A 14,870-nucleotide genomic window follows, 5' to 3' on the forward strand; every position below is an offset into this window, starting at 1 on the left:
ATATGGGACAGCAAAGTCTGCCCTTCTAGGGAGGTAAAGCAATAATTATGGGTAAACATTTACATTTGTATTTTCAAGTATAATAATATCTATATATCATAGGTATGTATTGGAACATTTATCCCGAATATGTCGGATTCTGAAGCAGTCTGGTGGAAATGCTTTGCTTGTCGGACTTGGAGGAAGTGGTCGTCAATCTTTAACACGTCTTGCTACATCCATGGCAAAAATGCAGATTTTCCAACCAGAAATTTCAAAGAGTTATGGTATGAATGAGTGGAGAGAGGACCTGAAGGTAAAATCAGGAGGATATCTAGTGTCTAAAATAACATCCGTGCATTCTTTTATCTGTAAAGAGAGAGCCAACCTGTATAGCTAGCTGTGTGCTGAATGCAATGGTGATAATACCACTATCCCTAGGCAGTTACTGCATGTGCTGAGCACTGTTTGAAGTGCTTTACATATGTGCTTTCTTTCTACAAGTATGGCAATTAAGTGTAGCGGGTATGGTTGTCTCTGTGTTTTACTCATAGGGAAACTGAAGTTGAGAACAGGTATGCACAGCAGAGTGGGATTTATAACTTCAGTCTTATCCACTGCATTCTTACCATGCTGCTGCTGATTCTATCTTCATTCTAGTGCAGAAAGGCCTTATTTCTGACAAATGTGTTTTTTCAGTAGACTGTTAGATACAAACCTCAGTGGTGATGACGATGTCATCAAAGTTGTCAACTCTTGATAGTTTCTTTAGAGCTGTGCTGCTGTTCCAGTAACCAATAGAATAGTGGAGGGCATACTTGGGCTTCATACGCACATGCCTGTGGTTTTGCTGGCCCTGGAAGAGAGATGACCCAAAGTGGAAAAAAACAAGAGAGACTTTGCTGGACTTTTTAAACTTTTTCTGACCTTCATGTACTAAATAAGTCTACATCTTAAAAATGAGTGTGGAGAACAGGCTTTTATATCTCCATTCTTAGATGGACAGATTCTTTCTTTTTTTAAATCCATCTTAGTTCCTGAAGTGAGACTGTGAATGGGCCCTCTTAAATCATAAGCCCACCTCTGAATCAATGACTGTGCCTTGGGGCTTGGAAAATTGGCCAGTTGGAGTCTCCTACTGGAGGGATGGGTAAAATGGAGGCCCAGATAGACAGTGCCACCAGAATGGGAGAAGTGAAAGTGAAAGTTGCTTAGTCATGTCTGAATCTTTGTGACCCCATGGACTATAGTCCATGGTATTCTCCAGGCCAGAATACTGGAGTGGGTAGCCATTCCCTTCTTCAGGGGATCTTCCCAACCCAGGGATCGAACCCAGGTCTCCCACGTTGCAGGTGGATTCCAGCTGCTTGTGCTTTCCTTGTGGCTCAGCTGTTAGATATAAACCTCAGTGGTGACGACGATGTCATCAAAGTTGTCAAATCTTGAGCTGTGCTGCTGTTCCAGTAACCAACAGAGTGGTGGAGGGCGTACCTGGGGCTTCATACACATGTGCTTATGGTTCTGCTGGCCCTGGAAGAGAGATAACACAAAGTGGAAAAAAACAATAGAGACTTTGCTGGACTTTTTAAACTTTTTCTGATCTTCGTGTAATAAATAAGTCTACATCTTAAAAGTGAGTGAGCCACAAGGGAAGCCCCAATGGGAGAGGTACTACTCTAAAATTGAGATTTTTAAAAAAGTCCAAAACGTGTGTTTTGGGGACGGTTTCCCATTCATCTTGATACAGGGAGCTTTCAGTGTCGCTTCCATCTGAAAGAGCGTCCTTCTGTGAGCCTTGCTTTTCCTCCTGTAGGCTGGCAGAGGACAGTAGAGCAGCCAACACACGAAACTACTGTTTGTGCATGGCTAAAGACGGTGGTGATGTTATAGCAACCTGGGCATTTTACACCTGTGAAATAGGAACTGGGGCTCTGCACCAGGCGCTTCTTCTTGTGTTTCCTCTTCTCTTCCGGAGAGGGATGAAGAAGATCCTTTGTGAGGGGCATGTTCTCATGAGGAGGTTGTCACCGCCAGAAAGGGCGAGATGTTGTTATCAAAAGAAAGGAAAGGGGAAGGAAAGCAAAAAAAAAAAAAAAAAAAAGCGGATTTCCACCACATTCTGATTCTAAGTACATTTTTATTTTAAGGCCCTTTTAAGGAACGTGGGCATGAAGGGCCAGAAGACAGTCTTTCTAATCACGGACACTCAGATTAAAGAGGAAGCTTTTCTAGAGGATATCGACAGTGTGCTCAATACTGGAGAAGTACCTAATATTTTTGCAGCAGATGAAAAACAAGAAGTGATGGAGGTAAATGCTTTTCAGAGAGTGCTGCTCCTGACTCAGAAATGTTACCTTGAAACTTTTCTGTTTTTCAGTATAAATATGGCTTGTGCAGAGAACTTTGGTAATCAAAAACTTAATGTATATTTTATTTTAATACTTTTTTGGGTGAATTTTAAATAGTTATAACTGTAGAAGTATAGTTATGAGACAGAATTTTAATTATTTTAACTCAGCTTTTTCCATAATGATGACAGTGTTTCATCCATTTGATCTCATTTAGCATGTTTTCTGAATGATGAGAGATTTAAAATCATGTCTTTTTTCCTTACCTGGAGAATAGGTGCTTTACAGTGCTGTGTCAGTTTCTGCTGTACAGCAAAGTCAATCAGCCATACATATACAAACATTCCCTCTTTTTTGAATTTCCTTCTCATTTAAATCATCTCAGAGCATGGAATAGAGTTCCCTGTGCTATACAGTAGGTTCTCATTATAGAGAGTAGTGTGTATATGTCAAAAAATAAAATAATGTCTTATGGTTACAGTGATATGAGAAAATATAGCTTTAAAACACTACTTGATTCACTTTTATAGTTTGCCACTAGTTAGTAAAATTTTCAGTTTAATAAAACTACTTGTATTGATTCTGGTACATCTGGGAATCATGCTTTGTGATTTAGTTGACAAAGAAAAATACATTTTTGATGCACCCCTACTTCAGATGTCCTGACCTTCAACCACCATTTCTCAGATCTTCCCAAACAAGATTTCAGCTAGTAGTTCCCATTTCCTGTTATCATAACTACTTTACCCACTTTTTACCCACTTTTACATCACTCATACCAGGATGCTTCATTCCAGCCTCCAGTGAAAGCTTCTGAAGTAAAATGGATCCCCCCTGGTAGTTCAAGCACCCTGCGTTTCTCATCTATGGAATGAAAGTATTATACACACAGAATAGTTCCTCCTATACAGCATCATCAAATGAAATAAGGTAGTTATGGAATGCCAGGCACTTAGAAAGCCCTCAGCAAACGTGATGCACCACCAGTTCATGGCCTGGAGTGGGGAAGGAGAAAGGAAAAAAAATTCCAAGTTCTCTACTTGTATCTGGGTAGCATCAAGGTTGTGGCTAAAAGTTCCTAAGAATGGCGTTTCTCCTAATCCATAGGAAAAATATATTCCCTACACTCCTTTCTAGGGAATGAGACCCTTTGGGGAATGGGATTTTCTAAACTTTGCAAGGCTTTTCTGCTCACTTTAGTGGTTGTTTATCTTTTTCTTCTCATCACTTTGCTACAGAGCTTTTCCATGGCTTTACTCTTTTATGGTATGATCCAAGAATAGCCTGAAGAACTTATTTCCTTCATATTCCACCCAAACCTAGGAACACCATATCAATTTATCCACAAGGAAATAGCTATGGTCAGAACTCACATGTACCAAAGTGCATCCTTTTATTTATTTATTTTTGCTTGCTTTATACTAATATTTAAAAATATAAAAGATATATAAGTTATATTAATTTCTTTGCATACCCTGCACTTTGAAGACCAGGTCTTGGACTTTGCTTATTTCATCCATCTGACACAGATCACTGATAACTGATCTATAGAGCTTGGGCCTGGTCCTGCCTACTGATCACCTCTTATAGACTCAGCACAGTCTCTGACGTCAGCATTACAATTGTAGCTTCAGCCTTCCATTTCCAGGCTACTTTTCCACTGTTCTGTTCGCACTCCTTGCAGAATTAAATTGCTGCAAAGTTTTTCCTCAATTTTGCAGTGACTTATTTACCATATTTAGTGATATTTTCTCAGTTCTCTTTTAAAATTATCATCCATCTCTGAAATAACTCATCATTTCTCTGTTAAAATATGTTTTTCTTTGACTGCTGTGAAAGTTCCCTCAGTTTGTTCCCTAATCTCCTTCAATATCTACTCTTTTTCTTGCTCCCAGAATCAGTTGTGCCCCCAAAGTATTAGTATTTCTGTGTGCATGTAGATGTTATTCCCTACTTCTACTCTAGAGGCATTGACCTTTGTTATTGTTGTTTAGTTGCTGAGTCGTGTCCGACTCTTTGTGACCCCACAGACTGTAGCCCACCAGGCTCCTCTGTCCATGGGATTTCCCAGGCAAGAATCCTGGAGTGGGCTGCCATTTCCTCCTGCAGGGGATCTTGCTGACCCGGAGGTCAAGCCCGCATCTCCTGCATCAGCGTGTGGACTCTTTACCAGTGAGCCAGCAGCGAAGACCACATTAACTCTTATTTCTGTGTAAATAATGCCTATATTTATATCACCATCTTGGCCCTTTCTTGAACTCTTGTTCTAGTTACAACCATGCTTTATCTTTCTAAATCTGAATGTCCCCCATTAACTCAAAAGTTAATGGAGGTAGACAACCTGAACATAAATCGTAATAATCTTAATCTGAGAATTACCTTCAGGATGAATAAATAAAGTTGATTTACAGTTTCCCATAGATCTATATCTGTCACATATCTAGAGTAGAGAGGTCTTTTAGAAATAAATTCACTACTATCACACTGGAAATTGTATGATCATTGTGATCACTTCCTAAATTTGAGTTGAGTTGAGTTCAGTCATTCAGTCATATCCGACTCTTTGTGACCCCAAATTTGCTATTGAAAAAAATGTAAATCTACCTTTTAAAATTTTATTTTCTTTTAAAAATCTGTTTATAAGATAATTTATTGAGTATGAAACCTTTTCTACTTTGAAGGAGAAAGTTAGGATATAAAAAGCTGAAAAGTACTTACCTATGAGATAAGAACTGTTTTAAGTGTTCATATGTAATAACTCTTTGATCACTCAACAACCCCTTGATATATTGATAAGTACTCTTGCCCTCATTTTATCGATAAGGGAACTAAGTAACAGAGAGATTAAGTAACTTGCCTCAAGGTCACATAGATAATCAGCTGCAAGCTGGAATTTGAATTCAAAAAGTTTGATTCTAAAGCCATTATGCCAGACCTCATGTAAGAAGCCTTTTTCATATAGAGATATTAATAGGTTGGCCAAGAAGCTCATTTCGAGTTTTTGTACGCTGTTATGGAAAAGCCTGAAAGAACTTTTGGTCAATCCAACATAAAGGAAAAAAATTAGAAGTAATGTATAATCTCATTGGGCTTCACTGGTGACTAAAGAATTGGTAAAGAATCCACCTACCAATCAAGGATATGCATTGGGTTCAATCCCTGGGTTGGGAAGATCCCTTGGAGAAGGGAATGGTTACCCACTCCAGTATTCTTGCCTGGAGAATTCCATAGACAGAGGAACCTGGCAGGCACAGTCCATGGGGGTCACAAAGAGTCATACATGACTGAGTGAAATAATCTCATTACCAAACTCTATTATCATTTCAAAAAATACAAACATTAAAAGAATAAAGTCAGATAGTTCAAATAGCGGAAGAATGTCCAAAATGAAAAAAATGATATAAACCAAGAAGAATATACAAAATAAGCATGAACTCCCCTCTTTCATTCTCCGTTGAGTCCATCTCACCCAGAGGAACCACTGTTAATAGTTCTTTGTGTTTGCTTCTGTAAAAATGTATATGTTTACACATATGCACCTGTGTATTTTTTAATTTAACAAAAAGGATCATATTATGCATACTCTTGCACAATTTGACCTTGCATTTATTTTTTCTTGCTGATCTTGCCATAGCACGTGTTGATGCATCTCATTATCTTTAACAGTTGTTTAAAATTACAGTGTATGGATGTTTTATAATGTTTTTAACTGCATACTTTAGTTGTTTCAATTGTTTGCTCTTAAAACCAGTGTTGAATTATAGTGTCCCATATGTTTATCTTGGTGAACTTTTTGTGACTATTTTTATAAGTCAAATTTTTGACAGATACTTATTTTTAAATTATAGAATTATGGAATTGAAAGTAGTCTTCTAAGTGCAGACTATATCAAAGCCATTATATTGATATAAAAACAAAAATTTTAAGATATTTGTAAGAGGAGTAATACAAATTCTTAATATTTTAGTATCTACTAATCTTTTTATCAGCTTATGTGTTTCTATTTACGAGGCTTTTTCTGGTATTCCCTAGGGTGTTCGTCCTGTGGCTCAGGCTGGCAATAAACACGGTGAACTCAGTCCTTTAGCCCTGTTTGCTTTCTTTGTGAATCGCTGCAAAGAAAACCTTCATGTTGTAGTGGCCTTTAGCCCCATTGGAGATGCCTTTCGAAATCGTTTGAGGCAATTCCCATCCCTCATCAATTGCTGTACCATTGACTGGTTTCAGGTTTGTAATTTGCAGTGTGTGTGTGTGTGTGTGTGTGTGTTAATTGTTCAGTTGTGTCTGACTCTTTGCAACCCCATGGTTGGTATCCCACCAGGCTCCGCTGTCCATGTGATTCTCCAGGCAAGAATACTGGAGTGGGTTGCCATTCCCTTCTCCAGGGGCTCTTCCCAACCCAGGAATCAAACCTGGATGTCCTGCATTGCAGGAAGATTCTTTACCATCTGAACCATCAGAGATAACTAAATCTTTTGGACTCTTACAGAAATCTTATTCAACTTCTATTAATATGCATGTATCAAGTGCTTTTTAGTTACTCACTCTAATGGTAGCACCAGGGACTTGGAAGACTCCATGATCCCCAAAATGATCTCATATACTAGACTGGAAGACAAAAAAGACAGCTAGCAAATGAACAGTCAGTTACATAAAAGAACCATAGTCTTGGCATGCAAAGTTGTACTTATTAAGGCAGTGTCTTTCTGAAGCATGAAAATGAATCCATTACATAGAGGAGGGTTGTATAAGGAACCAGTAGAATGTATCTTATATATATATGTATGTACATATATATGTATGTACATATGTTTACATATGTACATGTTTACATATATATACACCCATATATATATGTAAAGATATATTTAGGGATAGATATATCTTTATCTATTTATACATATATTTATTATAAGGAATTGGCTCACATCTTTACGAAGGCTGATGATTTTCAAGATTTGCAGTTGGCAAGCTGGAGACCCATGAAAGCTGATGGTGTCATTCCAGTTTGAAGGACAGCAGGCTTGAGACCTAGGAAAAGGTGTTCTGCTTGAGTTCAAAGGCAGGAAAAAAAACTAATGTCCTCACTCGAAGGCCATCATGCAGGAGGAATTCCCTCTTATTTGAGGGAGGTTCAGCCTTTTTGTTCTATTCAGGCCTTCAACTGATTGGATGAGGCCCACTTACATTAGGGAGAGCAATCTGCTTTATTCAGTCTATTCATTTAAATGTTGAACCCATCCAAAATGCACCTCACAGAAACAACTAGAATAATATTGGACCAAATATATAGGCACACGTAAAATTAACCATCATAAGAGGATAGCACATGCAGAGGTGTAACAGTGGGGAGAGTGTGGTTCATTTGGGCAAATAGTTAAGTAGTTTGGTGTGGCTGACTGGCAATGAGGGCAACAGGAGTTAAGTTGGAGCTTTGAGTGGGTGCCAGGCTATAAATGAATGTGTAAATGTGTCTAGGAATTTGATTTTATACCAAAGACATTGCAAGGCAATTAACATGTATTTAGCTAATCTACATTTCAGGAATAACCCAAAACTCTTGGAAGCTTTATGGTGGATGATTTGGAATCAGGCAAAACAAGAGACAGGAAGACTAGCTGGGTGACAGTTTCAGTCATGCCAGCAGCGAATGATACAGGCTATCACCTTATTTAAACAGAGCAAATCACCACTGCCTGTGTAAAACCATTCAGTATTTACGTTCTTGAGAAGGGTAGCTCATGGTGCCTTCTATTTATTTGTTTTATGCCTAATGTATTGTGGACTACAGCTTGACCCTGGATAGTTTCTTTTAAAAATAATTTTCTAATACTAATGGGTTTTATTCTCTTTCATCTTTATCAATTGCATGTTTGAAAAACAGTAATTCTTCCCTTTTGAGGACTGCAGTGTGTTTCAACTAGTGGATGTTTTAGAATTTATACAACAATAAAAGTCATGTGAAATAGTTTTCCTTTATGCAAACTGTATCTTAATATTGCCTTCATTAAGTAGCCCCAAACCAAAACCAAACAAACAAAGCCTGTCCAGTTAAAAGTGTTTCTTTTGTGAAATCTTATAAGTACAATTCTATTTCTGAATATGTTTTTTATAACCATGAGGCTTTCTGTTCTATTATATGTGATTCATACTTTTCGGGGGAAATTTCAAGAAAGAAAGAACGAGGAGTTGCAAACAGAGAAGGGAAGTTAAATGGATAACAGAGAGGAGCCAAGGTTTTACAGTGAAGCAGTGGGGATACAGAAGCTGTGGCGGGGCACGGAGGGCATTGTTTGAGGCCTGAATCTTTTAAGGCTGGGAAGTGAGTGTGAACTACTATGTGTCACATAGTCGAGAAGTCACTGACTTTTTGGATAGATCTCTGTTCTCCGAAATAGGGTGTAAACTTACCAGAGGTGCCGAAACAGTTCAGAAGATAAGGGTAGAATTTACTGAAATACTCACTTGTGTATGAAATATCTCATGTGAATTGACATTGCTTCTCTGGTGGCTCAGGTGGTAAATAATCTGCCTGCAATGCAGGACACCCAGGTTTGATCCCTGGGTTGGGAAGATCCCCTGGAGAAGGGAATGGCAACCCACTCCACAATTCTTGCCTGGAGAATTCTGTGGGCAGAGGAGCCTGGCGGGCTGTAGTCCATGGAGTTACAAACAGTTGGACACAGCTGAGCAGCTTGCACTTTTACTTTCACTTTCCCGCTCAGTTTGTCTGTCAGATGGACATATGTCATAGATAGGATGCAAGGAACCCTCAGGGATTCTTGCAATGAACTGAAAATTACAATGCAGTTATAAGTGGACTGTGAAAAACTGTCATAAAACTAGCAGGAGCTAGCTCAAGCTCTGTGTCAGCTACATTTTAAGACCAAAAACAATGACAGTTTAACAAGATCTGGTGAAACATTGGTTAAAACCCTGGTGGCTCAGATGTTAAAGAGTCTGCCTGCAGTGTGGGAGACCTGCCTTTGAACCCTGTGTCAGGAACATCCCCTGGAGAAGGAAATAGCAACCCACTTCAGTATCCTTGCCTGGAAAATTCCATGGATGGAGGAGCCTGGCAGGCTACGGTCCATGGGGTTGCAAAGATTTGGACATGACTGGGTGACTTCACTTTCAGTTGGAATATGGATTTGTATCAACTGTTTAAATAATAAAAGTTATTCCCAGGGTGTGTCATGACTTGCAATATTAGCTTATGATGTCATGGTTACCTATCAACAGCCACTACCCACTTCATCTTTGCTGACAGAATTCTGATTTTGTTTGGGAAATTGCTACCCAAGTAGGCAAAGTCTAATAGGGATTCATTCCTGGTTGGCCTAAGTCAGCATTGGTGCTCTCACTCCTCTTACTGTTGACTGGTTTACACATGAGCCTTTTGATGATGTGTTCCTTACCAGTGGATCTGGATTTAAAGTCTGCCAGGGAGCTTTGGGGAGAAGCTTTTCAGAATAAAAAGAGTTACATGATCAGAAAATGGTGCTTATTTTGACATTTTACAAAAATTCATTTATGTTAATAACAAATCTTTGAAGGCCTTTTTTTGGGTTCAAAAATATATTAGTACAGTAATACCATATGAATATAATTAATAAATATGTATATACTGGTAATGGGTGCTTAACACTTTTTAAAAATAATTAATGGAGTATTTGATCAAAAAGATTGATTTTTTACTAGAGGGCTGAACACTGAAAAAATTGATCTTAAAATGCATATTGTCTACTATAAAAGAAAAAAATTACAAGCATCTTGTTGAATCTAAATGGGATGAAGTTTGGGAATACTCTATTGAGCAAGTGAAGATTAAGTACTCATTTAACATAAATTATTTCATTGAGTAAATATTTCAAATATTTACCAACAAGAGCTGTTTAAGCACTGACAGTAACAGTAGTGAGGTAAGAGTCCTTGCTTTTGTGGATTTTACATTTTAGTGGAGAGTTGGTGAGACAGACAAAAACAAATGAACAAATATATGTCAAATATTGGTAAGTGCTTAGAAAAAGTCCAAGATAAGGGAAAGAGTAATAAGGGAAAGAATAATGAAGGAAAGAATGCTGTTTTAGAAAGAGTGCTTTGGACAGACCTACCTGGTAAATTTGCATTTGCACAAAGATGTGAGAGAGTTGAACCACAGAGAGATCTAGATTAGGAGAATTCTAGTCAGAGGAACAGCAAATCCAAAGACCCAGGGCCAGAAGCACCCTTGGTATATTCCAGGAAAAGCAAAGGAACCATCTTACTGAGGTGGGGAGTACTGGAGGAAAAGTGAATTTGTGGGGAAGAAAATCAAATGTTCAACTTTGGATGTTGTAACAAGTAGGAATTATGATGAGCTGCTGGTAACAGAAAGTGAAAGTCGCTCAGTCATGTCCAACTCTCTGCGACTCCATGGCCTATACAATCCATGGAATTCTCCAGGCCAGAATACTGGGGTGGGTAGCCTTTCCCTGCTCCAGAGGATCTTCCCAACCCAGGGATCGAACCCAGGTCTCCCACACTGCAGGTGGATTCTTTTCCATTAGCTGAGCCACAAGGGAAGCCTGCTAGTAACAGAAACGTAAATTAAACACACAAGGGTTTTTTCCCTTTCTCATACAGAAGAAAAATCTGAAGACTGGAACTTTTGTGACTTAACAAAGTCATCAGAATCCCATATTCTTTCTTCTTTATTATCCTCAGCATGTAGTTTCCATCTTCAGAGTCATCATATGGCCTAATGTAGCTGCTAGAACTCCAACTTTCACATCTGTATTCCAGGCAAGAAGTAGAATAATAGAAAGTAGGGCACAAAGACCCACGCCAGCTCTGTGTATCTCTCTAGAGAGCTTTCTCTGATGTCCCCACCCAGTAGATGCTCGTATGTCATTATCCACTCTGAATTGCAAAGGAGTCGAGGAAATCTAGTATTATAGCTGGGGATATTGCTATCTAGAATAAAATTGGAATCTTAAGGAAAGGGGGCTGATAGGTATTAAGAGGGCAACAAAGCAGCCTGTACCATTGTCAGACTAAATTTGGGATGCCTCCTAGACATCCAAGTGGAAGAGATAGGGAAATGGTATGATAGATCTTTGATATGTAAAGTATTATCGACCTTTCCTATATTGAGTTATCTTTAATTTTAATGTAAAAAATACTTATATCTTTCATAGATTTACTTGTGACCTTAGTCCCTCTAATTCTATTTTCCCTACTAAGATTTTACTTTTCTCAACTGCAAGTTCTTCTCTCATAGGAAGACAATTTATATAATTTGAGTGTGACTAATCATTTTAAATTTCACTTCTTTTTCTTTTTCTTATTCTTAGCCATGGCCTGAAGATGCTCTTGAACGTGTAGCTGTGAAATTCTTAGAAACACTGGAGCTTACTGACGTTGAACGACGAGAGATAGTTCCAATCTGCAAACATTTTCACACTTCCATTATGGAACTTTCAGAAAGGTTAATATTAATAAATTTTAAAATGACAGTAATATCTTGTATGTTAAAGCATCTCTTTTAGGAGAAACTGCAGATTTTAATAGGATTTCTAAGTCTTATAATTCTCTTTAATCATTTAATTAGTTATGGCTTTTAAGTATTAGAAAGCTATTTGATCTAGGTTTAACAAAGAGCAAGGTATCTTAAGGGAAAGAATATAGCTGGATCTTAGAAATCACTAGGAGCAGGAGTTAAGAAGCCACCAGAAACCCAGAAATTCTTTTTCTCTATTTCTTATTCCTGTTTCTCCGTGGCATCTGCTTTCTAATCTTTTCTCTTTCAGGCTGAATTTTCTACTTTCCAGTGTATATGGAGGAAAACTGTCTGCCTCTCAATTCTCAAGTTTACTTCTTGCAGTTCCAGCTGATTAGCTCTTTCCAGCTTTCTAGTCCAGTTCATTCCAAAATGCGATTTAACTTTCTTTGTGTCTAGTGCCCAGTCCTGGCCTGAACTGCTGTGTATAGTGTGGCAGGTTTCATAGAACAAATGTTGCTGCTGGGGCACTAGTTGGAAGTTCCTAGACAAGAAGGAAGGTGGTTTGGTAGGCTGTGGATACCTTAAAAGTATCAGTTTTACATCTGTTCATCTTCACGTCATACGTGCTCATTGTATATTGCCTATCCAGAGTTTTACAGCCAGCTGGCATGTTTGGCTCGGGCAGGTACACCACGAAGGGGGCTCTAGTCTACATACTCACCATGAAACATCATTGCATCCATTGTTTTTATGTGTGTGAGTAGTAGTCTTATATTTCTGGCCGAGCTCCATTTAACCAACACGTGACACACGTGCAAAGAATGATGACTTTTTCTTGCTGTCCTATCTGTCGTCCTCTTTCCTTGTGTACAGTATCTTGGGTCTGTTATAGGATTAGATCCTCCTGGCATATGAAACATATAAAAAGGCCTCTATCGTTCTTGCTGTAGTTCTCTCTTGAGACAAATCTTTGTTGATTTCTGCTTTTTTACTACATCATTGCTATTTGATACTAATATTTTGCAGACTAGAAATTAGGATGTGGTTTTGGGTAAAGTTAAGTACTCAGCAGCTTCTGAATAAAATCAACCTTTATTCTTAAACATTTGTTGTTATGCTATGCTGAATTTACTTCTTACTTTGTAAAACCCATTATTTATAGTAATGCTGTGTGCCTCTCTTTTAGGTTCTTGCAAGAGTTAGGACGACATAACTATGTTACTGCTACTTCTTACCTTGAACTCATTGCCTCATTTCGACAACTGTTAACTAAGAGGCGACAAGCTATAATGGAAGCAAAACAGCGCTATGTGAATGGACTTGACAAATTAGCTTTTGCTGAGTCTCAGGTAAATTTGAGGAGCTGCTCAAGTGGAAATATAAGAAATATAAGAGATACAATTTATTGAGAATACATTATATGCCAGGTACTATGTTATGTACTTCATTTGCATTCCTTTAATTATTCCTCGTAATAACTCCATAAGGAAGACGCTTTTATGATCCTCATGTTACAGATGAGTAAAGTGAATTTTAGAATTTTAGAGTTCATTCAGACTGTACAGACTCAAATACATCCAGGTTCATTCTTAAGTTTTTGGCATTTGGTGAAAGTACAGTGTCAGGGTTGACTTTTTATTATAATAACTGGTTAAACCTAAGACTTTTTTTCAAATGAGCCAAGTAATACTTATTAGCATTATTTCAACATAAGCAGCAGAGTGGGTGGTCTGAATGAATTGTACACCGTACACATAATATAATAGGGATACCCAGAGCTGCTACCATTTTTCTGACTTTTCTTCCGTGACAACTGCATTCTTCCATTGCCCTGTCATACTCATGAAAGATAACATCTTTTGTGAAGAAAACTGGCCACATTCTCATGGCTTTGTTTATCATGTAAAGAACTGTGGGAAAAAAGTTAAGCTTTTCTGGCCCTGATTTGTAAGTTTCAGTTTTCTCTTCTTGGCTTCTATAGCTATTGTAGTTATGAAAACTAATGACAAATTGTCTATTTAGGTTGGTGAAATGAAAACAGAACTTGTCCAATTACAGCCCAAATTAGAGGAAGCAAAAGTTGAAAATGCAAATATGATGCAGGTAAAGTGTCCTGAATTTTTAAAAAATTGATGACAAAAGACAATTGAAATACATAAATTCAGCTTTGATAATAACCGTTAATTCATTTGTGACAAGATCTTTGAGACGTTACTCTTTTCCGTTGATCCACTGGGTTCCTTGTGGGTTCTGTTGTTTTTGGAGAAAGATGAGAAGCCCATCACTAAATTAGGTCACATATATTTACATTTCTCCTCATTTTATCCTTCAAAATTATATGTTTGGTGTCCTAGTTTTCAAATGTTCTTTTGTCTCTAGGATAGAGAAAACAATAGGATGTTCAAGCATGTTTAAGATGTCTTTATTTTTTCTCTCTTTTGCTTAGATTATCGAGATAGAATCTGCACAAGTGGAAGCAAAAAGAAAGTTTGTGAAATTTGATGAAGAGATAGCCAGTGGAAAAGCTGAGGAAGCCCAAACTCTGAAGAATGAATGTGAAAGTGATCTAGCTGAGGCAATTCCAGCCTTGGAAGCAGCCCTGTCTGCACTGGATACACTAAAGGCAAGTGCTGGAATGAGCTTGTATTTTATCAGCGACTGTAACTGTATAACAGAGACTTGGTTAATTCCGTGTTGATCATTTTCAGTGGGTGCTATTATATTGTCATCATCCAGTCAAATTAAATTTGACTCTTAACAATTCCACTTTGATACATTGTTATCTTATGTTTTTGCTTTTGTATATTTATTTATAATTTTCATTCAGGATATTCCAGTGGGAATGGAACAATCTCCAAGAGGCCAAAGCGGTTCTGTACATGAGCCAGGAGGCATTTATTAAATAGAATACGGAGTCACCTCTCTGCAGCCTTCTGGTCATGCATGTACAGAAAAACCTAAAGATCATTCCCAGTGTAGATGTGTGTTGCGCCTGTCTGCATTAGACTGTTGCATAATTCTCTATACAGGGTCTTTAGGCAAACCAGAATAATCTCACC

The 14,870-nt window shown here is 38.0% G+C and overlaps 2 protein-coding genes across 3 annotated transcripts in view; one reads left to right on the top strand and one right to left on the bottom strand.

The window, feature by feature from the left end:
- Positions 1–14,870, top strand: part of DNAH12 (dynein axonemal heavy chain 12) — a 173,590-nt gene that overhangs the window by 100,663 nt on the left and 58,057 nt on the right. The window contains exons 43-49 of one of the 2 annotated variants that reach the window (XM_060402345.1): positions 103–295; positions 2,127–2,288; positions 6,360–6,554; positions 11,663–11,796; positions 12,998–13,160; positions 13,834–13,914; positions 14,258–14,438. In XM_060402345.1, the coding sequence (XP_060258328.1) occupies positions 103–295; positions 2,127–2,288; positions 6,360–6,554; positions 11,663–11,796; positions 12,998–13,160; positions 13,834–13,914; positions 14,258–14,438 (1,109 nt within the window). The remainder of the gene's footprint in view (positions 1–102; positions 296–2,126; positions 2,289–6,359; positions 6,555–11,662; positions 11,797–12,997; positions 13,161–13,833; positions 13,915–14,257; positions 14,439–14,870) is intronic. The other variant, XM_012099851.5, reaches the window with a different exon arrangement.
- On the bottom strand, positions 1,719–2,020 carry LOC105603504 (small ribosomal subunit protein eS27-like). The gene has a single exon (XM_012099848.4). The coding sequence runs from the start codon at positions 1,983–1,985 to the stop codon at positions 1,734–1,736; it is 252 nt and encodes an 83-aa protein (XP_011955238.3). The 5' UTR covers positions 1,986–2,020; the 3' UTR covers positions 1,719–1,733.

Source organism: Ovis aries, chromosome 19, assembly GCF_016772045.2.
Source record: "Ovis aries strain OAR_USU_Benz2616 breed Rambouillet chromosome 19, ARS-UI_Ramb_v3.0, whole genome shotgun sequence".
Lineage (NCBI taxonomy): Eukaryota > Metazoa > Chordata > Mammalia > Artiodactyla > Bovidae > Ovis > Ovis aries.